General features: G+C 43.5%; 1 protein-coding gene across 3 annotated transcripts in view; it reads right to left on the bottom strand.

The window, feature by feature from the left end:
• Window positions 1–1,814: 1,814 nt before the first annotated feature.
• Window positions 1,815–18,737, bottom strand: part of TANGO2 (transport and golgi organization 2 homolog) — a 55,459-nt gene continuing 38,536 nt past the window's right edge. For 2 of the 3 annotated variants that reach the window (XM_075568579.1, XM_075568578.1), the window contains exons 6-9: window positions 14,919–14,989; window positions 10,199–10,352; window positions 8,068–8,172; window positions 1,815–7,390 (exon numbers count right to left, since the gene is read on the bottom strand). In XM_075568579.1, the coding sequence (XP_075424694.1) occupies window positions 7,270–7,390; window positions 8,068–8,172; window positions 10,199–10,352; window positions 14,919–14,989 (451 nt within the window). In that variant the 3' untranslated portion in view covers window positions 1,815–7,269. The remainder of the gene's footprint in view (window positions 7,391–8,067; window positions 8,173–10,198; window positions 10,353–14,918; window positions 14,990–18,737) is intronic. The other variant, XM_075568580.1, reaches the window with a different exon arrangement.

Genomic DNA, 18,737 nt, shown 5'->3' with positions numbered 1-18,737 from the left:
ATGGGGAGGCGTGGCTTCGATGACCTCGGAAGTCATAGGGAGCAGCATGGGGACTGCACGTGGGCAGGTGTTTTAGGCACCACGTGACCCTGAGCGATACATTGTATCACACACCTCCCAACTCGAATCTTAACTACAGCAAATAATCTATCTTTAAATACTTGGTGGCATAAAAAGCAGTATTGGAACATCATTCCTAATAATTGCCAGATGTAGTTAATCGATCTAGTAGCTGTATTGGTCCTGGATAAATGTAGATCAGTTGGATGTTGTGATACCTTTTAGCAGACCAAGTTACATTAACCCTCTCCGTGCCAGAGGGGGCTCACATGGCCAGTGTCATGGCCCCTGCAGCACTCACGGTCACGTGATCGTTATATCACTGATGACAGACCAGATAGTGTCATCACCATTTTGCTTACCATCAATGCAGATTGCGTCGAAGATCAAGACACGATCTCCCCTAAAAAGAACAAGCATTCATTTTTTTTTAAAATATAATAAACGTAGCAACGATAATGAGGTAACGCAGGGTGCCAGAAATCATGACGTAGCAGCAAAACTCGCGGGGCACTCAAAAGGGTTAAAGTGTACAGAGCTTTCACAAGAGACACCCAATTTGAACGCTCAACACACTTTAATCTACAAAGAACTCCACCACTGGCCTGCTAAAAGGTATCGCAACCTACAACCACAAAATAACTGCACTTTCTTCTTCATCTCTCAGAAAGTTGCTGGGAAAACAGCATTTGTGAGACTGGAGCTTACAAGTGCCATAACTTTCTTCTTCACATTTGAGAGCAATGGTTAAAGTACCAGTTCCACCACTCCTCCATTCCTTACCGGTTTTTTATTTATTTATTTTTAAATATAGGAGTGCAGCAGACGGTCTCGATAACTGAACCCCATTTACTTCAGCCCCGGGACCCCCTGCTTCTCGAGCGACTTACCGGAGGAGAATGTACTGCCACTACTTCATGGAAGTTTAAGATCTCTGCACCATGCAGGCCAATTGGCTCACGTCCTGTGGGAGATTTAAACCTCAATTCAGTAGTCCATGGAGAGGACTATAATGGCAACACCTTCACCAGTGAGCATCTCAGGTACTAGGTGGTCCCCAGAGATTAAATGAATGCAGCTAAACTCCGGAGACCCCCTGCTTCCTTTGTTAAAAAAAAAACAACAAAACAGGCAAATGTCTCCCTTAATGTAAAGTTTTCTATATATATTTCCATAGGTATCCCAAGTCACTGCAGTGTTGTCAAATCAATAAATAAGAAAGTGGGCCTGCACAACTACTTCAGCTATAATACTAGTTTATTAAATAGTGTCTGCTATACCTACAAGCACTATATACAGCGCAGGGTGTGATGATAGGCGTGTGAAGAAGTCCACAAGTTGTTATGCATCCTAGAATCTCACATACATATGAAACGGTTTCCGACGCGCACTTCGCTACCCCAGGCTCGGTCACCTGATTTAGAACATGCTTCCTCTGGGATTATTTAAAACTCCTCCCCTTTTCTTTGTTATACTTTTCTCTAGTTTGCACATTTGTATCGTCACTCTGTGCCAGATTTGGAATACATTGTATAAGCATCTGAGCTGAGACAATTTGACCAGTCTCAGTGTGTGCAGTTTACACATGGAATATTTGGGCGTCAAATGAATATGATGCTTTATTCTTATTGAAAATGTTACCCTACAGTTGTTGGGTAGATCATTACACATGTAGCTTGCATAAAATAGCAGTTTCTGGCCTCAGATGGATCAATGTACTAGTACTGTCCTATAAAACAGAGATTAGACAGCCATACATTTGGAGTAGCAACTTTATTTTGGTTGTAAAACACTTGCATTAAAAACATTTCTATTTGGGTAACTCCGTGGCCAACCCAATGCAGTCTAAATCTGCCCCACTGAACAGAAATAAGGCTTCAACAAAGCTTGTCAGTTTCTAGGCTACAGATAATTACCGGGCAACATTTATCTCCTTCATTAAAGTACACACCATTAATAATTCCATCACGTAATGACATTTTTTTTTTTTTTACTATTAGTAGTTTAAATGTAAAAACAACAAGCAGTACAAAAAGTAAAATACATGTTTAAATGATCCATCAGATTGTATTAATCTTACTTCGTCCCTCACGGAATTTCTCACCAATGTTTACTTATGCAATGGTCACTACAATGTGACAGCCGCAGTAATTATAACGTTTACCTACATGCTCCCTTCACACATCCTGATGAGACCTGAGTTACAATCGGAAATGATATTGCTACATGCGCAAATCCCACATCCCTGTGATGAATTTCAATTTTTATTTTCAATCAGAAGACTTCAAACGCTAAAAGGTAATAACCAGTTTGCTACTCATTCCCAAAGGGATCAAGAAGGTGAGGCTGACCAAGAACAAAAATAAATATGCAAAGCAAATATATTTGTACGGGGGAAAGAAGACATTCAATGAGGACACTTATGTAGCTCACGGTTTAATGAAATCCTGCACCATCTTGAATAAGACATTTTCTAAAGTGTTGATTTAGCACAGGGGCGGCCAACTCCATTCCTCAACGGCCACCAACTGGTCAGATTTTAAGGATATCCCTGCTTCAGCAGGGGTGACTCAATCAGTCCCTGTTTCAGACAGGTGGCTCAATGAGAGGTTCAGTCAAAGACCACCATCTGTGCCGAAGCTGGGATAGTCTGAAAACATGACCTGTTTGGTGGCCCTTAAGAACTGCCGTGGTCCACCCCCGATTTAGCATCTTGGGTCACAGGAAAAAAATATTGCAACAAAGATACCAATTGTCCTTTGCTTCCTAAAAACAAATGTGAACTTGCTAAAGAAAAACATTTAGAAATACATTTTTTTGCAACATGGAATTTGAATGAGGGAAAATGTTAAATCAAGTGGTTCCTTTAAAGTTGCAGTCCAAGTTGGCGTTTAATTTTTTTTATCCCCCCCCCCTTTATTATGTGCATCAATCCAATCCACACAATAAGTAATAAGCCAAGTTGTCGATCGATCTGTTTTCCTGTGATCGATCGGTGAAGATTCGGCTCTGGTGTTCACTAAATGTCAGTGCAGCAGAAGAGGACCAAAGATGCAAAGTTGTGTGTGGAAGATCATGTGACCAGGCAGTCACTAGCTACAATTGGTGCACGGCTAGATAGAGGGCAGGGCTCAAAAAGGGGTGTGCCAGAGCCTGTTTCAGGTGAGGAAGGGAATGTGACTTAGTAAATGGTTGCTATAGAAAAAAAAAATGCTTGTTACATTATAATACGTTAAAAATGACTTTCAGAGTTGTTTAAAAAAATGCTACAAGCATTTCCTCATAGTACAGAACTGATTTAAAATAAAACACACATGTAGGTTATTGTTGGGTACAGCTTTAACCTTCAGCCCATTCTATCCCTGTTATAGGACCAATAGGGGGAACTTAGTCAGTGCAGGGTCCTTCTCAACTTAGTGATATCATACGGAACGGAGGAGCCGGGGGACATGAAACCCCTCCCATGTTTCAGCTTCCAATATTTAGAAACGCACATTAAAAGGATACTGCGCAAAAAACGTGATCACAAACTCGGATTGCACCTCTGCAACACAGTTACATAGTAGATGAGGTTGGAAAAAGACATGCGTCCATCAAGTTCAACCTATGCTAAATGTAAACGACAGATACGTTATCCTATATCCGTACTTACAGTATATTGTTCCAGAGAAAGGCAAACGTAACATCTTTGCCATTTGTTAATTGTGGCCTCTTCAAAGATCTGCGCCTTTAACGGCCCAGACTGGGGTCCTCATTGATAGATTTTTTAAATTTGCTTTTCTGGCGTTTTTATCGCTACCTAAAATATACTCTTACAATAAGTACACACGTTTATTGAAGCATACATTTGTTTTAATGTGGTTATCAGTGAGAACACAATGTGTTTGATTTGATAAAGTGCCAGTCTCGCCTGTGGCAGGTTTGAACATCTGCTCCCTAATAATTTAAACACGAAAAGCACATGCCACCGGGGGGAACAATATCTAACGAACATCCTGCAGAGGATCGTTTGGGATTTGGACCCTGCTCGGATGAAAATGAAGTCACGTTTGCTGAAAGCAGGTACTAAAAACAACACACGGTGCTGGGCTGTGATTTCCTAGTAATCCAAAACATATTTTATTTACCAGTCTTCATTTGGTGCACTTCCTCCAAGCCCTGTATTAAATATGCCACACCGCCTAGCAGGAGAACACTGCAGTCCCACTCATTTTAGTGAATTGCTCTCCGGGGCAGAGGAGCGTATTCACAGCCTCCAGAATAAGGGTCGTTAAGGGGGTTGTGGCTATTGTGGGGTAAATCGTCAACAGGTTGGCTTGTTAACATTGACTAACAAGCTGTTGTGTAGGTCTGTGGCTAGGGAAGTGGTGCGCCAACATATCCTTGTGCGCACCCCTACCAGCTCTCCTCTGCGCCCCCCCCCTGGCATCAAATGACATCACGTCGCCACGTTACCCCACTGCCAAGGTCGAGCGGGGGCAGGGGAGAGAGGATGGGGGCGCAAAGCACCGAGGAGAGCAGGCAGGGGTGCGCACGGGGAAAAGTCGGAGCGCCCCTGATCTAGCCACAGACCAATAGAGGCATCGCGCGGTCCCCCGGCATTTAATTTAAATACCTGGGGGGAGAGCGCAGGACCTATAACTATAACTGCTGCGCTCCCCCCCCCCCCCCCCTGAAAATATAGTGCCCCCCAGTTTGCGCTAAACTGGGCTAGAGAATCGTCCACAAAGAAGCAATAGAGCAGGGGTTCTCAACTCCAGTCCTCAAACCCCCCCAACAGGTCAGGTTTTAAGGATATCCCTGTTTCAGCACAGGTGGCTCAATCAGTCCCTGCAACGAAACTGTGGCAGAAAAGCATGAATGGCCGTTACCTTGAATCTATAGCAAACAGCTATAAATAGAGGAGAGGGAAAAAGACACTGACTGGCACCGAGTTTGAAGCAGGGGAACCAGTTCACCTCCCGGTGTCGGCTCCTTGTGACCTTGGGCAAGTCACTTTATCTCCCTGTGCCTCAGGCACCAAAAACAGATTGTAAGCTCCAAGGGGCAGGGACCTGTGCCTGCAAAGTAAACTCTGTAAAGTACTACGTAAAACTAGCAGCGCTATACAAGAACATGCTAATTATTATTTTCTCGCTGCCACACCAAGGAATCCCTTCCTACCCCCAGCTTTCCTAAGCAGAATTGCAGCCACTTCTGTATGTTTCTTTTTACTTAAATAGATTTTAAATGCGGGATCCATCCCTTTTACTACAGCGCAGTGCTACAGGGCTTTCTTCAAAAGCTCATGCCTGTCACATCTTGATTAAACACCTTTAATAGCAGATGGGCCAGCAACTGCAATAATTTGTCCCGGCTACATCAGTTCAGAGGTAGTTTTTGTGATAGTGGCAGTGTGTGTCGGTAGATCACTGTTACGCATAGAGATTCCGGTGTTAGGATTTAACGGAAAAACAGCACAGATTAATCCCTGTGCCCTTCCGGTTAAAACCGATTTTTTTTATTCTTTAACCTCAAAATTAAGCATAATTTCCATTGTGTGCCACCTCTGGTAGCAAACACAGGAGTAAGTCTGAAAAACGAACACAAGTGAACAGATAAGCATCACATTTAAATTAAATGTGAGAATTTTTTTCCCCTTTACACTAAGGAGTTTAAGAAAAAAAAAAAAAATGAAAACACTGAAAAACACAGATTTTTTTACAAAGAAATAAAACATTGAAAACCGAAATCCCTGGTAAAGCTGACCGATTTGGGGAATTCTTGGAGGCCTGTGGGTATTCCGGTTACGGCTACGTCAGTCAGCCTGTATAAACAGATTTAGGACAGATCTCACACCAACATATGTAGCATGCAAATAACATGCACAACCTTTCCTTCAATGCAACATTTTCTGGACTTACAAAAAGGCGACTGTAAAATTGTGTGTAATTTTTGTGACACGTCAAATAATATCCGATAGGGCTGATCAACAATTTATTTTACATTGTGTAGTTGTAGCAGCTGTATTGGTCCTGGAGAAATCTTTGTTGTTGTGATACATTTAATGGATCAACATTAACTTTTTCCATATATGTTGTTTAAACAGAATCTGGAACCTCATGAGTCTCCTTTAAAGATGTAATATACATATCCTCTCCCCCCCTCCCCCAATACCTATACTGGAGTGATTAACATGAGGATAAGTTATACATACGCAATAAGGCACTGCTTATTTACAGTGACAGTACAGTGTAAAAACTAAAGCAAAACATGATTATAAAACGAAAATCTGAAATAAAAGGTTGTTCGCTGAATACAGGAAACATTTTAAATACGTATAATTCAAAATACCCAAAAGCAAATCGTAAAGATAAAAATCCTGGACGTTTGAAGCATGATTCCACAGCAAACAGTGCAAGCTGAGGTTACACATATATATGTTTGAAGCATGTTAAGGGCGTGATGGCACCTACTCATTTTCACACCCTCTCTGTATTCATCGGGTAGTACTTGTGTTTAAAAGTACAGCTCAATTTTTTCCCCAAGTATACTTTCCTTAACCCTACCTGGCAGTGTGGGTTGGAATATAATTTAAACCGACGCATTTCACCCTTTGCTGTTACCAATGAACTGCAGAAGATAACACTCATCGTTATATACATTCCTTCTGCGTGAACTGAAGGTATACAGAACCCCGCACTATGATAACAGGCACTAAGCACTGGGCCATAGCCTTAGGCTAGTAATCTAGTTCAGTCATTGTTAACACTCAACCCGCAGGAACCAGATCATTTGATGCTCTTGCCCCGAAAAAAGTAGGAATTTGGGGCACGCAATGTGTTAACACTCTTGTCTCGTTTAAGCATATTTACCATTTTGTTAACCCCTGCACTGCTAGATGCAGTTGCTATGCAAAGAAGATTAAATTAGAAGAAAATGCATTTAAAAAAAAAAAAATAATTAAGCAGCTGAGGAATAAAATAAAAATTGCCAACAGAACCTGTGGTCGGGTGATTTTGCTTTCAGCTGCATTGCGTATTTTTTTTTATCTTGTGCTAAAACCTGTTTTTGGGTCTGTGATGTGGTCAGTGCTGGTTGATTGGATACATCAGTAATTCAGTTTGCTTTAACTTAGCTTTTCAGGCTCCAGAGCACCTCTGGAATTCATTGCATTCCGTATATATGTATTTCTCCTGTTTAACGGAGACCTGTTCGCGTGGAAAGCTGCTAGTGCTGCAGTTTAAACTGATACGTGCTGGTTTTCCACTGAGTGACGTCACAGTTGAGCATGGTGCGTTCTGAGAAGGTCACCTCACCCTCCCCATCAATCAGAACAATCGTGTTGGTCCTTTAAAAATAAAGAATATTATAACAGTACAAAAAGAAGGCACAGATTAAATGGGCTGTGACAGTAATGTTCAAATGTAAAAGGTGGAAGCTGCATTTGTTATACATTAAATAGGGAATGAGTATCTTCATACACTGATGGAACATCAAATTTAACCCCCAGCCTCACTCAAACCGTGGTAGCCTTCCTAGCAGCCCATTAAACTATTAGTGTGTGACCACCATTTAATAAATATGGACTTCGGTGTCAATTTGGGAACAAAACGGACGTTTGTGACACTTAAACAATGTTATATGGAAACAGAATATTAACCACCTAACCGACCTACCATCTCCCAATCTACTGTAGAGACTCAGTCCCACTTGATCTGTGATTATATATGATTTAGTCTTATGTCTATCCCAAGCATGTTTGAATTTCCTTCCTGTACGTCTGTCCAGTGTTTGTCTTCCATCCCCATAATTACCAGGTCACACTCATATCGGTGATCAGTCTGTGTGGCCGTGTGCAGCCGTCACCTCTCTGGCATATTTCTAGGACTTGCATAGGAATGCCAGTGGCCACAGAATGTAACATATTGCTGTTTTCAAGCAGATGCTTATGGGTCCAGTTTGACAGCATTAGAATACAGAGACTTCATTAGGGCACCATGTACCTTTAAATATGCCCCATCATACCTTGTTCCATACCCCGGGCAGCGCACGCACACTGCGGAGTAGCTGTTAAGGATTGGCCGCACAAAATCCTGTCCCTGCTCCTCAATAGCTGGGTCTGGCAACTGCCTGAAACACAAATGCACAAAGTATTACAGAGAACGTCTCGAACCCTCCCACTGAAAAACCCAAAAGGCTGCACTGGGAGAGGAAGAATTGGCCATGCTGGAGATTACATAGTGAGGTGCGGCTTGCGAGTGTCCAAAAGGAGAAAAACAACAACGCTGATCACCAACAGCTGAATATAAGTGTGTAATTCATGGACATCACCCAAATAGTTTACCCTCCTCAATGACTTATGTTCCAGAACAGTTTTTAATCCCATGGTTTGCCCACAATTTGAAAGGTCATACTGTGGCCCCGAAGCAAATTTCCAGGTTTAGAGAGGAGAAACCGCATATTTTACCATTCATGATGCTCTTCAAATACATTTTTATTTGCGTTGACGCACTTTGTACAAAGATTCTTCCTCTATGTACAGATCCCATCAGAAGCGTGTATGTGAAGTGTCAAAAATGCATGTTCCCCTCTGTACAAGTCAAGGACCGAAGCTCGGAGAGGGGCGCCAGGTCACGGAGTCGTGCTCCGTAAATGGCACTAGATGGCACTCACGGCATATGGTAGAATGATAGCACAGGGTGAACAGAACATACAATGGTAATACTGTACTGCTATCGTGTAATACTGGAGTGTGAGAGCAGGATCTGGTTAAAGCAGGGGTTCTCGGCTCCAGTCCCCAAGACCCCCTCCCCCCCAACAGGTCAGGATTTAAGGATATCCCAGCATCAGCACAGGTGGCTCAAAGACTGAGCCACTGATGAGTCACCTGTGCTGAAGCAGGGACTGGTCGATCCACTTGTGATGAAGCAAGGACCTATTGAGCCACCTGTGCTGAAGCAGGGATATCCTGAAATTACTTGTTGGGGGCTGTTCGAGGACTGGAGTTGAGAACCCCTGGGAGTGATTAGTGAGGACTATGAATGCACTGCAACGTTTGAGATTTGGTCACAAATGTCATCAAAAGATGGCTGCCTCCTGACTCCAAATACCAGTGATTTCATGGTAGTGTTCCAGACACAGAAACAAGTTATGGCGAGTAAAAAAAAAAGTGACAAAACCCCTCCACTGTACAGAGTACAGAAATGGATAAATACATGTCTGTGAGAGGTCCACAAACCTGTACCTTTCCCATAGCCACACAACATGCAGTGTTTAGCCAGGGATTCTGGGTAATGACACACTGGCAGTGCATCCATTTTGGCTTCATAGCCACTGTAACACGGATCCCTTGGAGATTATGCCTGCTGTTAAAACACACCTTTCACAGCAAAACCAGGCCATGCACTTCTCAGACCCAGGCTTTGCTTTACAAGGCGTGTTACACAGCAGCCATAATACGCTTGAAAGAACTCCACAATGCATTGGATAAGAAGCAGGAAGTGATGCACTGCGTGAGCGCATTTGCATATTACCCAGAATACCTGGCTGCAGTGTGAACACTGTATGTTGTGTGGTTATGGGGTAAGGCAGGTTTGCCGGGAACGTGTCAGACGTGAATGTGCCAAGTGTTCTTTAGCATTACCATGCTATAGTTCAGGGGGTGCTCAACTCCAGTCCGTCCCCCCCCCCCCCAAAAGGTCAGGTTTTCAGGATATCCCTGCTTCACACAGGTAATGCAGACAAAGACTGAGCCACCTGTGCTGAAGCAGGGATATCCTGAAAATCTGACATGTTGGTGGCCCTTGAGGACTGGAGTTATCCACGCCTGCCCTAATCCAAGTACCTAGGTCAAAGGGCAGTCAGCTGAATCAATCTACCTCTAGCACTAACCAGTAAACGTGCCACATCTGCCTTATGCCAGGGAGCCTTGTATTGGACCCCTCTGCAGTGTGCCATCACAGGGATTACTGGCGTCCTGCAGGACAGCCTGTCTGTACCCTCTAGGGGCGAGGGTACAGAGTGGGAAGTTCTGGACAATAAAACCTTTGCGTAGGGGGACTGCAGCGTTAGAGGACAGAGTGGTGTGCCAGGGACCTGTGGAGAGAAATGCTGCCGTGGCACTTTGTGAGGGGAATGTGGGTCGTTCTGTTCTTACTGTTCTTCATTATTCATCACTTTAATGAGCTCTTGCACTAGGTCCTCCCTGGCAGTGTCCTGGCTCTTTCTGATGGTGTCAGCAAAGAGATGCTTCCCGTGCTGGAGCTTCTTCCAGGGGGTGTCCAGCAGGCTGCAGCTCAGGCCGTACACACCTGCAGGTACCGAGAGACAGAACGGAGGGAGAGTCAGGGAAATGGCATAAGTGGGACGGAAACAGAGCCACGACCAGGGAGGGGGGAACACAGCCATAACCCTTTCACTTCCAGAGGGGCCACGCTCCCCCTGGCAGCACAAGGGTTTACAGCCAAGAACCAGAGGCTTTAACAAGAAGGGGGGAGAAAATCAGCCAAGTATATGAAAGTATCATTGGCCGATCACTTATTAATGTATCATTTAATCCAAGTCTTGCTGCTCTGAGCTATGCCACGCGGAGTAAATGCACTCGCATGTACTTCTGCTTGTTACACGTCATTACCGTGTTTAGCTTATTTGGGAGAAAGGGAGTTCGCTTTCTGATTGTATGTGCGAAGGAGCACTGCCACCATGCGCTCCGGCTAGGAAGAGCCACACGCACCGACTGCTTTCATCATGATCGCCTTCCCGTTACCTCCCACAGAGACACTGTACCAAGGGTGGCCCACTCCGGTCTTCATGGGCCACCAACAGGTTAGGTTTTAAGGATATCTCTGCTTCAGCATAGGTGGCTCAGTCGCTGAGCCACGTGCGCTAAAGCAGGGATATCCTTAAAACCTGACCTGCTAGTGGCCCGTGAGGACTGGAGTTGGTCACCCCTGCACTATAGGAAACAGACACTCCAAAACTCACAGGTTTCCCTCTAAATCACTGTCTCCACCAATGACAACTGTACCGGTGTACCTTAAGCTGCTACCCTAGACCCTGTCTGCCTGAGTGCTCTTACTCTGAGCCCTCCCACGAAAGGTCCCTGGTCACCCCTGAACCCCCTGCTTGCACAAACTGACTAAAAACACACCGTGCTTCGTGCTACCTCTCTGCACTAAAAAGACACGAAAATATTATTTGGGTGTGCGGGCCAACAATTTCCCTCAGGAGTGAAAAGGTTTCTTAGTAGACAAAGACAGAACAGGTTCATTTTAGGATTTAACAACATGAAAACAGTGGCAGTACATTACATAGAAACCATAAATAGAGGGAAAGAAAGCCGGATAGAACATAAAAGGGATAACAAAAGAAAACTGAATATGAAGATGTATGTCGTTGGAACAGCTGCAATCAGATGGCCTGTCATAAGTCCCAGTGGGAATCCACCTGCACAGAATGAAGATAAAGCCCTGAGACCTCAGCTAAGACTTATACTGAACTTCCAACGATCTACTTAGGAGGTGGGAGCCGATAGCTCATGGTTAGGGAGTCGGAAATGAGATGGGCCTGGGTTTAGCACTCACCTCCCCCAGGCTAATGTGTCGCTTGACAGTTCTAGGATCTCTTTAATCTTTCCCAAGAACTACCCTCTTAGGAGGAAGTATAAAATACTTAGATTTCTCTGTGACACCTGGAAGCTATTTTACCAATTGCTCACACACATCCATAGTACTTTGTTTGAGATAGATATAGCATTATTGGAATATTGGTATTATAGTATATGATTGTTGGGGTACTTGTATTCACAAACGTGTGGGGTCAGGCCCAGCTTTGGTCATTAACACTGCCATGTATCTTAACATAGCCATTTTGAGTTGGGTAACAAAGTAACAGTAACAATTTATTTTTATCCTGCGAGTCTGCCATAGGGGATGTGAAAATGTGCTGAAATAACCCTGCCCCAGAGCTTTCTGCATCGATGGCTCTAAAGTCTTTACAAATGCAAGTTGTTCTACCTGCCAGCATTAAGTTTAACTGCTAAAGTGCTGAGCACACGGTCAGCCTCATATAAACACAAGTCAACTCTAGGGTCTGATCAACAGGAATCACAAATTGTAACTAATCAACTGTGGGTTTTTTTCCCAGGGGGAATAAGACTAGTTAAACGCTCTCGGTGTGTGTGGGTGAGCTGCAAATATAGAGAGCGTCTAGGGACATCCGTGATGGAAAGAGAAACAATCAGGAGAAAATCCATATCGTTCTCGAGTCTTCTTTCCTCATTTACTGGTGTCAGGTAACATTTTGTCCCCAAATTGAATATCCTTCCAATGGCTCCCCAGCTAATCTTGTTATCATTAGGTGTGCTATAAAACATACAGCCCTTAGAAAAGCGGTAGATTGGATTGCACAAAGAGCAGTGCTTGGTGACCGTGTATTGTATGGTGCGGAAATTAACCCTTATACCTCTGGTTCTTTTTTTTTGTGTGGCTTTCTGCAAAGAATAATCCTGATCCTGGTCAGGCTGTGAATAGATCTATAATTTATTTTGCACTGCTGGGTTGGCTATAAGGCACTACAGGTGTTGGGTTCCTGATGCACCTGTGTCCATAGTAGATTAATGTGCCCTATATCAGGGATGACCAAGATCCTTTTTCTTGCTAGTTCTCCTATTCATTTGAACTGCCCATATTGAAATCCGCTTAGTCCCAGGCAACCTTGCACCTTCATTGTAAAGAAATGCATCGGCAGCCCCTCTCCACCAGAGAAGAGGATAAACGGATACATTTGAGCGTGATGGGGCAACGAGGAATCGTGAGTCTGAGTAACAATTAGTGAATGTTGGGAGGATAAGGGGTACAGTAGATCACTTCCCTAATCTTGTAAACACGCACTATTTATTTAAAATAAAAGGATTAACTATTTTAGAGGATGTGTCAAAACGTGTTCGGTACCCGTCTACATCCTGGATGGGTTTCTACCTCACATCTTGTTACTCTGCAGGTTTCCGGTCTGTGGGATCCTGCTGCAGGGTGACAGCACAGAGCAGCACTTGCTACGGATGGGGTCAGGTTTCTGCGCGCAGGCGTCCTGCTTCTTCTGCTTGTGTCGGAATGAAGCCGAACAGGCACTATTAGCAAAGTATGCTAGCACTGTATACAAGCAGCGCAGCCATCACCAGGGCCCCTTATTCAATAAGTGCTGGAGGTGTCTTCCCCATGCTCGGGAAGATTTCAGCTAGGTTCATTTGAAGGGGAAGACTGCTTCCCAACACATTGGAAAGTGGACACACGCGTTTATTTTTTGGTTACACGTATAAACAATGGCTGAAGTTAAATGATACAGTATCACTCAGCACCAATAGATTTTTGTTCAGAAACCTTCTTTTAAAAGGAAGGTATATATATTATACACTATTCCTGTATATATTCTGTTGGGGTTGCATGCCACTTTAGCCTCACAGGGGTTTACAAGTCTGGCACAAAGCTCTTATGCTATGTAATATTTTCCATTCAGTTTCTGCTTCCGATGCCACAGCTGCTGTTAAGGAGCATTACCATTCCTGTGAAATTATTTATATGCAATGCCAGGACGCCATCGCTTTCATGCAGGCTGCAATGTGTAATAACTGCCGAGACGCATGATGCTCTACACAGGACAAGACCAAGGAGGCATCTAACCCAGTCAGCCTTTAACGTGTGTCTTCCCTGGAGTTCCATGAAGACACACACACACACACACACACACACACACACACACACACTAGCATTGTGACTGGAACTGGATAGTAGATCAATGAATACATAGAAAAAAAGCCAGGCACTCAGAGGTCTGAAAAGTGGATCAACGTTTGGTTCCATCTTGAGCACCTTGAGAAAAGGTTAACGATCGAACCGAAATGTTGATTGTTCAAACAACATTTTTATCCTCCACATGTCAGACCTGCGAGTGCCTGACATTTCTCTCTCGTACACACTATATATAATGGGATCATAACACTGTCACAATGAACACATCATACAGAAGTGATACCCACACTGTGCAATAAACATGTCATGAAAACATCTGCTTATAAATGAACACTAAACATGAAACAGGAATACCATGTAGGAAGGTGTGAATGTGTCCTGGTAACACGTTTGCTGCCAGGAGGGGTTGGGGGGGGGGGGGGGGGCAGCAATGCTTCGTACCCTTCTACCCACCTAGCAGTAAAAGGGCTAAAGCCTCAACTCTACCCCTTTCAGATAATGGTCTGCCCAAGTAGCACTTTTATTAGCAATGTGAAAAGCTGGAGCTCAGGGACTCCGCAACGGGAGAAGCTGGCTTTTTACAGCTGGGTTCAGAAGCGATGTGCATTCTGTAACCAACGTTTTACGATTAACGTCTGAAAAATCATTGGGATCGGACTGCTAGAGTAGTATACCCACAGGAAAGAACATATTCGTCTACCCGAGGTACGGGGCAGAATCTGTGTGTCGTCTTCAACCCGTTTTACCGGTGCATTGCAAAACATGACATGGTCTCACAACACTTCCATTCAACCATTCCTATTTTCACATTACATGTAATGTTATGCAAATTTGTAGGATACGCCATCTAATTTGTAGGATACGCCATCTAAAGGCGACATGATATAGTGTGGCTAGCCTCCGTGACTTCTTATTACCGGTTAAATAATTAATAAAATGCAGTCACATTAATCTACTAAACAGTTACTTGTTATAACCAAAACAGAACACATTATGCTGCCAGTGAGAAACAACATCGTCAACACTTTCTCTGTTGAAGCTGTTAGTTTACCACCGATTTTGCCAGTTGTGTTAATGCCAATTCTCGTTGCAAAAGCAGACATATCAAAATAACTTGCGGAAGTGACCCACCGGGCTTTAAGAGGACTGGTTCTGCTTCTCCTTTGGATCCGTAATAGTAAATAACATCCCCCTTCGTGCTGCTAAAAAAATAGAAACATGTTTCTCCAAGCAGAATGGTGAAGACAGAAGTGTTGGAGTGACACTAGATACATGCACAGATATAGGATGGTACAGTGTTAGTCCTAGAATAGACATACAAAAGTAGGGTAGATGGGATACCTTTCCTGGTCAACTAGTGATTAGAGTGCAAGCGTTCAGGACCACAACAGGTCTCTTCTTCAGGCAGATTGTAAGAAATGAAGGTAAAATAGCACGGTGAGCGGTTTTCCATTTGATGTGAATAGCTAAAATAGCATGTCATTTGTACAAGGATTACATCCTATTATGCCTGGATATACAGATGTTAATTAGTGTGATATACAAGCAATATCAAAATGCAATTGGTCAGGAATTACTGGCGTGAGGTCTCTAGGCAGATGGTTTGTGTAAGGCAGCACATTTTGCACTGTCATTACTTTGTATATTCAGACACACCGGGATATAAATTCCTGTATAAATAGGACATGCTATTACAGCTTCATGTCTAACAATGTGCCTGAAAAAGAGACCGCTGTGATCCTAAAAGCAAGCATGCTTTTTAACCACTAGTTAGCTGTTAAAAGGGTACAGCTCAACCCCGTTAGTGTGATCCGCTACAACGCGGATCCGCTTATAACGCAGTCTGAGTGTGGCTCCCGATTTATAAACATCTCCAAGGTTTAAAAAAAAAAATAACAACATTCAATGATTTATTGACTTAACCCGCGTGCGCGGCTTTCAATGACTTGAGCGCAGAGGGTCACATGACCCTTCTCTGACCAATAACAGCCCAACAGTGAATGCATTTTATATAATACACATGCAGGAATCTAACCCATGACACTTCATATGTTAGTAGCGTTTCTCTAGTTGCTACACCACAGGGTTGGTGTGAAGCATCCGACGCTATAAACACACTTAACATCTATTGGATTGCATTGTGCTGTAGATGTTAAGTTTGTTTAGAGAGTCAGATTCATCATACCACCAACCCTGTGGTGTCGCAGCTAGAGAATTGCTACTAGCATATGAGGGGTTATGGGCTCGATTCCTTCATGTGCATTATATAAAAATGAATTCACTGTTGGGCCGTCATTGGTCAGAAAAGGGTCATGTGACCCTCTGCGCTCGAAAGTCAAATTGAAAGCCACGCACGTGGACGCAGCCTGATGAAGCAGGGAAAGGAGAGAGCTCCAGATGCCGGGTAAGTCCTTGCTGATTGTGGCGGCCATTTCACGATCCCGTTTATAACGTGGTCTCATTATGTGGACCCCGAGCACCGCTTTATAACGGGATTCAGCTGTATCACTTCTACCAGTCTCTTGTTTGTGCAGATACTTTCGTTACCGGCCCTGTGGCGGGAACGCAGTCACAATTAGTAACATATATTGGTCTCCAACCATGTATCTCCTTTACCAGTACAGTAATAGCTGTTGCGTCATAATTAAAAGGCATTATTTAACAACTTTGCCATTTTGATTTCAGGTTAAAATTTGCATGGCATTCAATAAATATTTTTTTTTTGCTAAAAACTCATCCCCGAGTTCAGAAATAATGCCGTAGCAAGCATATATTTGCAGTAATTGGTAACAAAGCAGTTTTTTTAGAAAGTCACAGTGGTGGATATGTGATCGCCTCCTTCCAAATAGATTTAATATCAACATGTTTCAAATAAAGTTAATGGAAGACTCACAATTTAAGTAACATACAATGTAATATCCATATTAATCTATCAGGTATAGAGGAGGAGATGGATCCATTCATTTGTTGCACGGGATACATTTTTAACACTAACAGTTGACACTGCCGAGCCCCCTTTTCCCCTTCATCAGGACGGAGATTAGGAGCACGTACTGAATGTTCTGCACATTTTATTTTCCAACACACAGAATATTTAGGCCATAACCCGGAGGTCTTGACCTTGTAGCGAAGGAAGCAGAGGTTTGTCAGTCCATTGCAAAAGTATCACAAAAACAACTGAAGTGTTGGTAACTTTCCATATACATACTGGGTGTAAATCGGGATCAAAGATTTGAAGCCAGGAAGCAGAACGACACCTATACCGTGTATAGCCAAGGAGTGAACTAGAATTTATTGGGGAGCAGTCTACGACGCTACATACACACAAAAGCAGGGGTTCAAAAATCCTAATTAGGTTTGTTGTGAGCAGACAGAGCAGCCCAAGTTGTTACTTTTGTATTTTTTAGAACAGAGTTTTTATTGAGATTTTCATGGGAAGTTAAAAAAAATAAAACATTTTGGAGAGGGTGGGTACAGAAAGGAGAAAAGTAAAAAAAAAAAAAAATAAGGGGAGGAGTTACTTTAATTGTTCTGTGCTGGGGGGGTGTGGAACACATTGCTTTAAAATGTGTCAAAATCCCCCGGGGGTACAAAAGGGAGTTATAACTTAATTTCATATAGCGCTTTTCTGACAATGGGACTCAAAGCGCGTCAAACTTACAGTATAGTGCGCGGTACGCAGCACAGCACAGCACAGCACATAGGAATTGTTTTTTTTACAGACAGTCCCTGCCCAGATCTTCCAATCTATGTTAGGACTACATCAGGAATTTCTCTCTCACCTGAGCTGGTGACCCGAGAGACCCGAGTCATTATACGCCCCTACTACAAATCGCAGAGAATATGGGGAGAACTTGCTCATTGGGACAAATGTGAGTGTTCTTTTACAACGAGCCTGCAGAACATATGGCCCTGTTATCTAAACACCTCTTCACAAAGATCCGTTGTTTAGGGGGGGGGGGGGGGGAATAATTAGATGCAGAGAGGTGCAAAAAGGATACTCCCAATTCTCAGAATCATTGGAGAACAGATAGTCAAGTTATTTTTTCCGCCATTATTTATGGTGCCTACACCGAACCCCTTAAGACACAACATCCTGAAGCAGCAACACCTTAAAATATGTCCATTTGTTGCCAAAACTTTAATGCAGAGAAATGTCGACATAGGTATGTTGTAAAGGAAGGGTTACATTCCTAGTGGTTGGGAGAGTGGGGTGGACACGGCTGTAGGGTTTTAGTTGGAGGTCAGGCAGCTAAGATTAGGGTGTAAAGATTGATGGAATACCGGCAGTTCTTTCTAGGTGGTATAAGACTGTTGGGTTAGGAGGAAGGACGCTGTCCAAATTAGGGGTCTACAACTGCTTGGTTATTGGTGGAGGGAGGGCAGCCAAGTTGGAGGTGTTGTGTTTTGAAAACAGTCTGTTGGAACATTTCTCTACAGTGACTGGGTCTGGCATTAGGCGAGAGAATGCAGGCAGCAGCTACGGAGGGCAATTTTCAGACACTCAAGCCTTTCTTATTAGGTGAAAGCAGAGAAACCAATTGACTTTATGGGATGAATGAAATCCCATCAGCAGAAATGTAATGTGCTGAACATTACCTACTTGGCAGACAGACAATCTCATGCTCTGAGTGCGCCATCATCTTGTACTATTCCAGGCTCTATTAAAGTTTCTGTCCTCCTATTATGTCTCACTTGTAACACTGTGCCCCCGCCTTATATTCAGACACCTCCATGCAGAATCTCCAAGCTGCCAGAAACCCCAGGAGTGAGATTACCAGCAGCTGAATGGAGCTGGGTTCTGAAAATGACCAATGCGACTGTGAGCGGGTTCCCTTTTCTCTATCAGACATAGCCATGTGTCCATTTCAAAACCTCTGTCAGGGCTAAGGGCCGTTAACCCCTTTTCGGCTGAAACCGATGCAATATGCTGCTCTGTTACATATTTTA

This window comes from Ascaphus truei, chromosome 13 (genome assembly GCF_040206685.1).
Source record: "Ascaphus truei isolate aAscTru1 chromosome 13, aAscTru1.hap1, whole genome shotgun sequence".
Lineage (NCBI taxonomy): Eukaryota > Metazoa > Chordata > Amphibia > Anura > Ascaphidae > Ascaphus > Ascaphus truei.
Note: the sequence above shows the minus strand (reverse complement) of the source record. Positions and strands in the feature narration are given on the sequence as shown.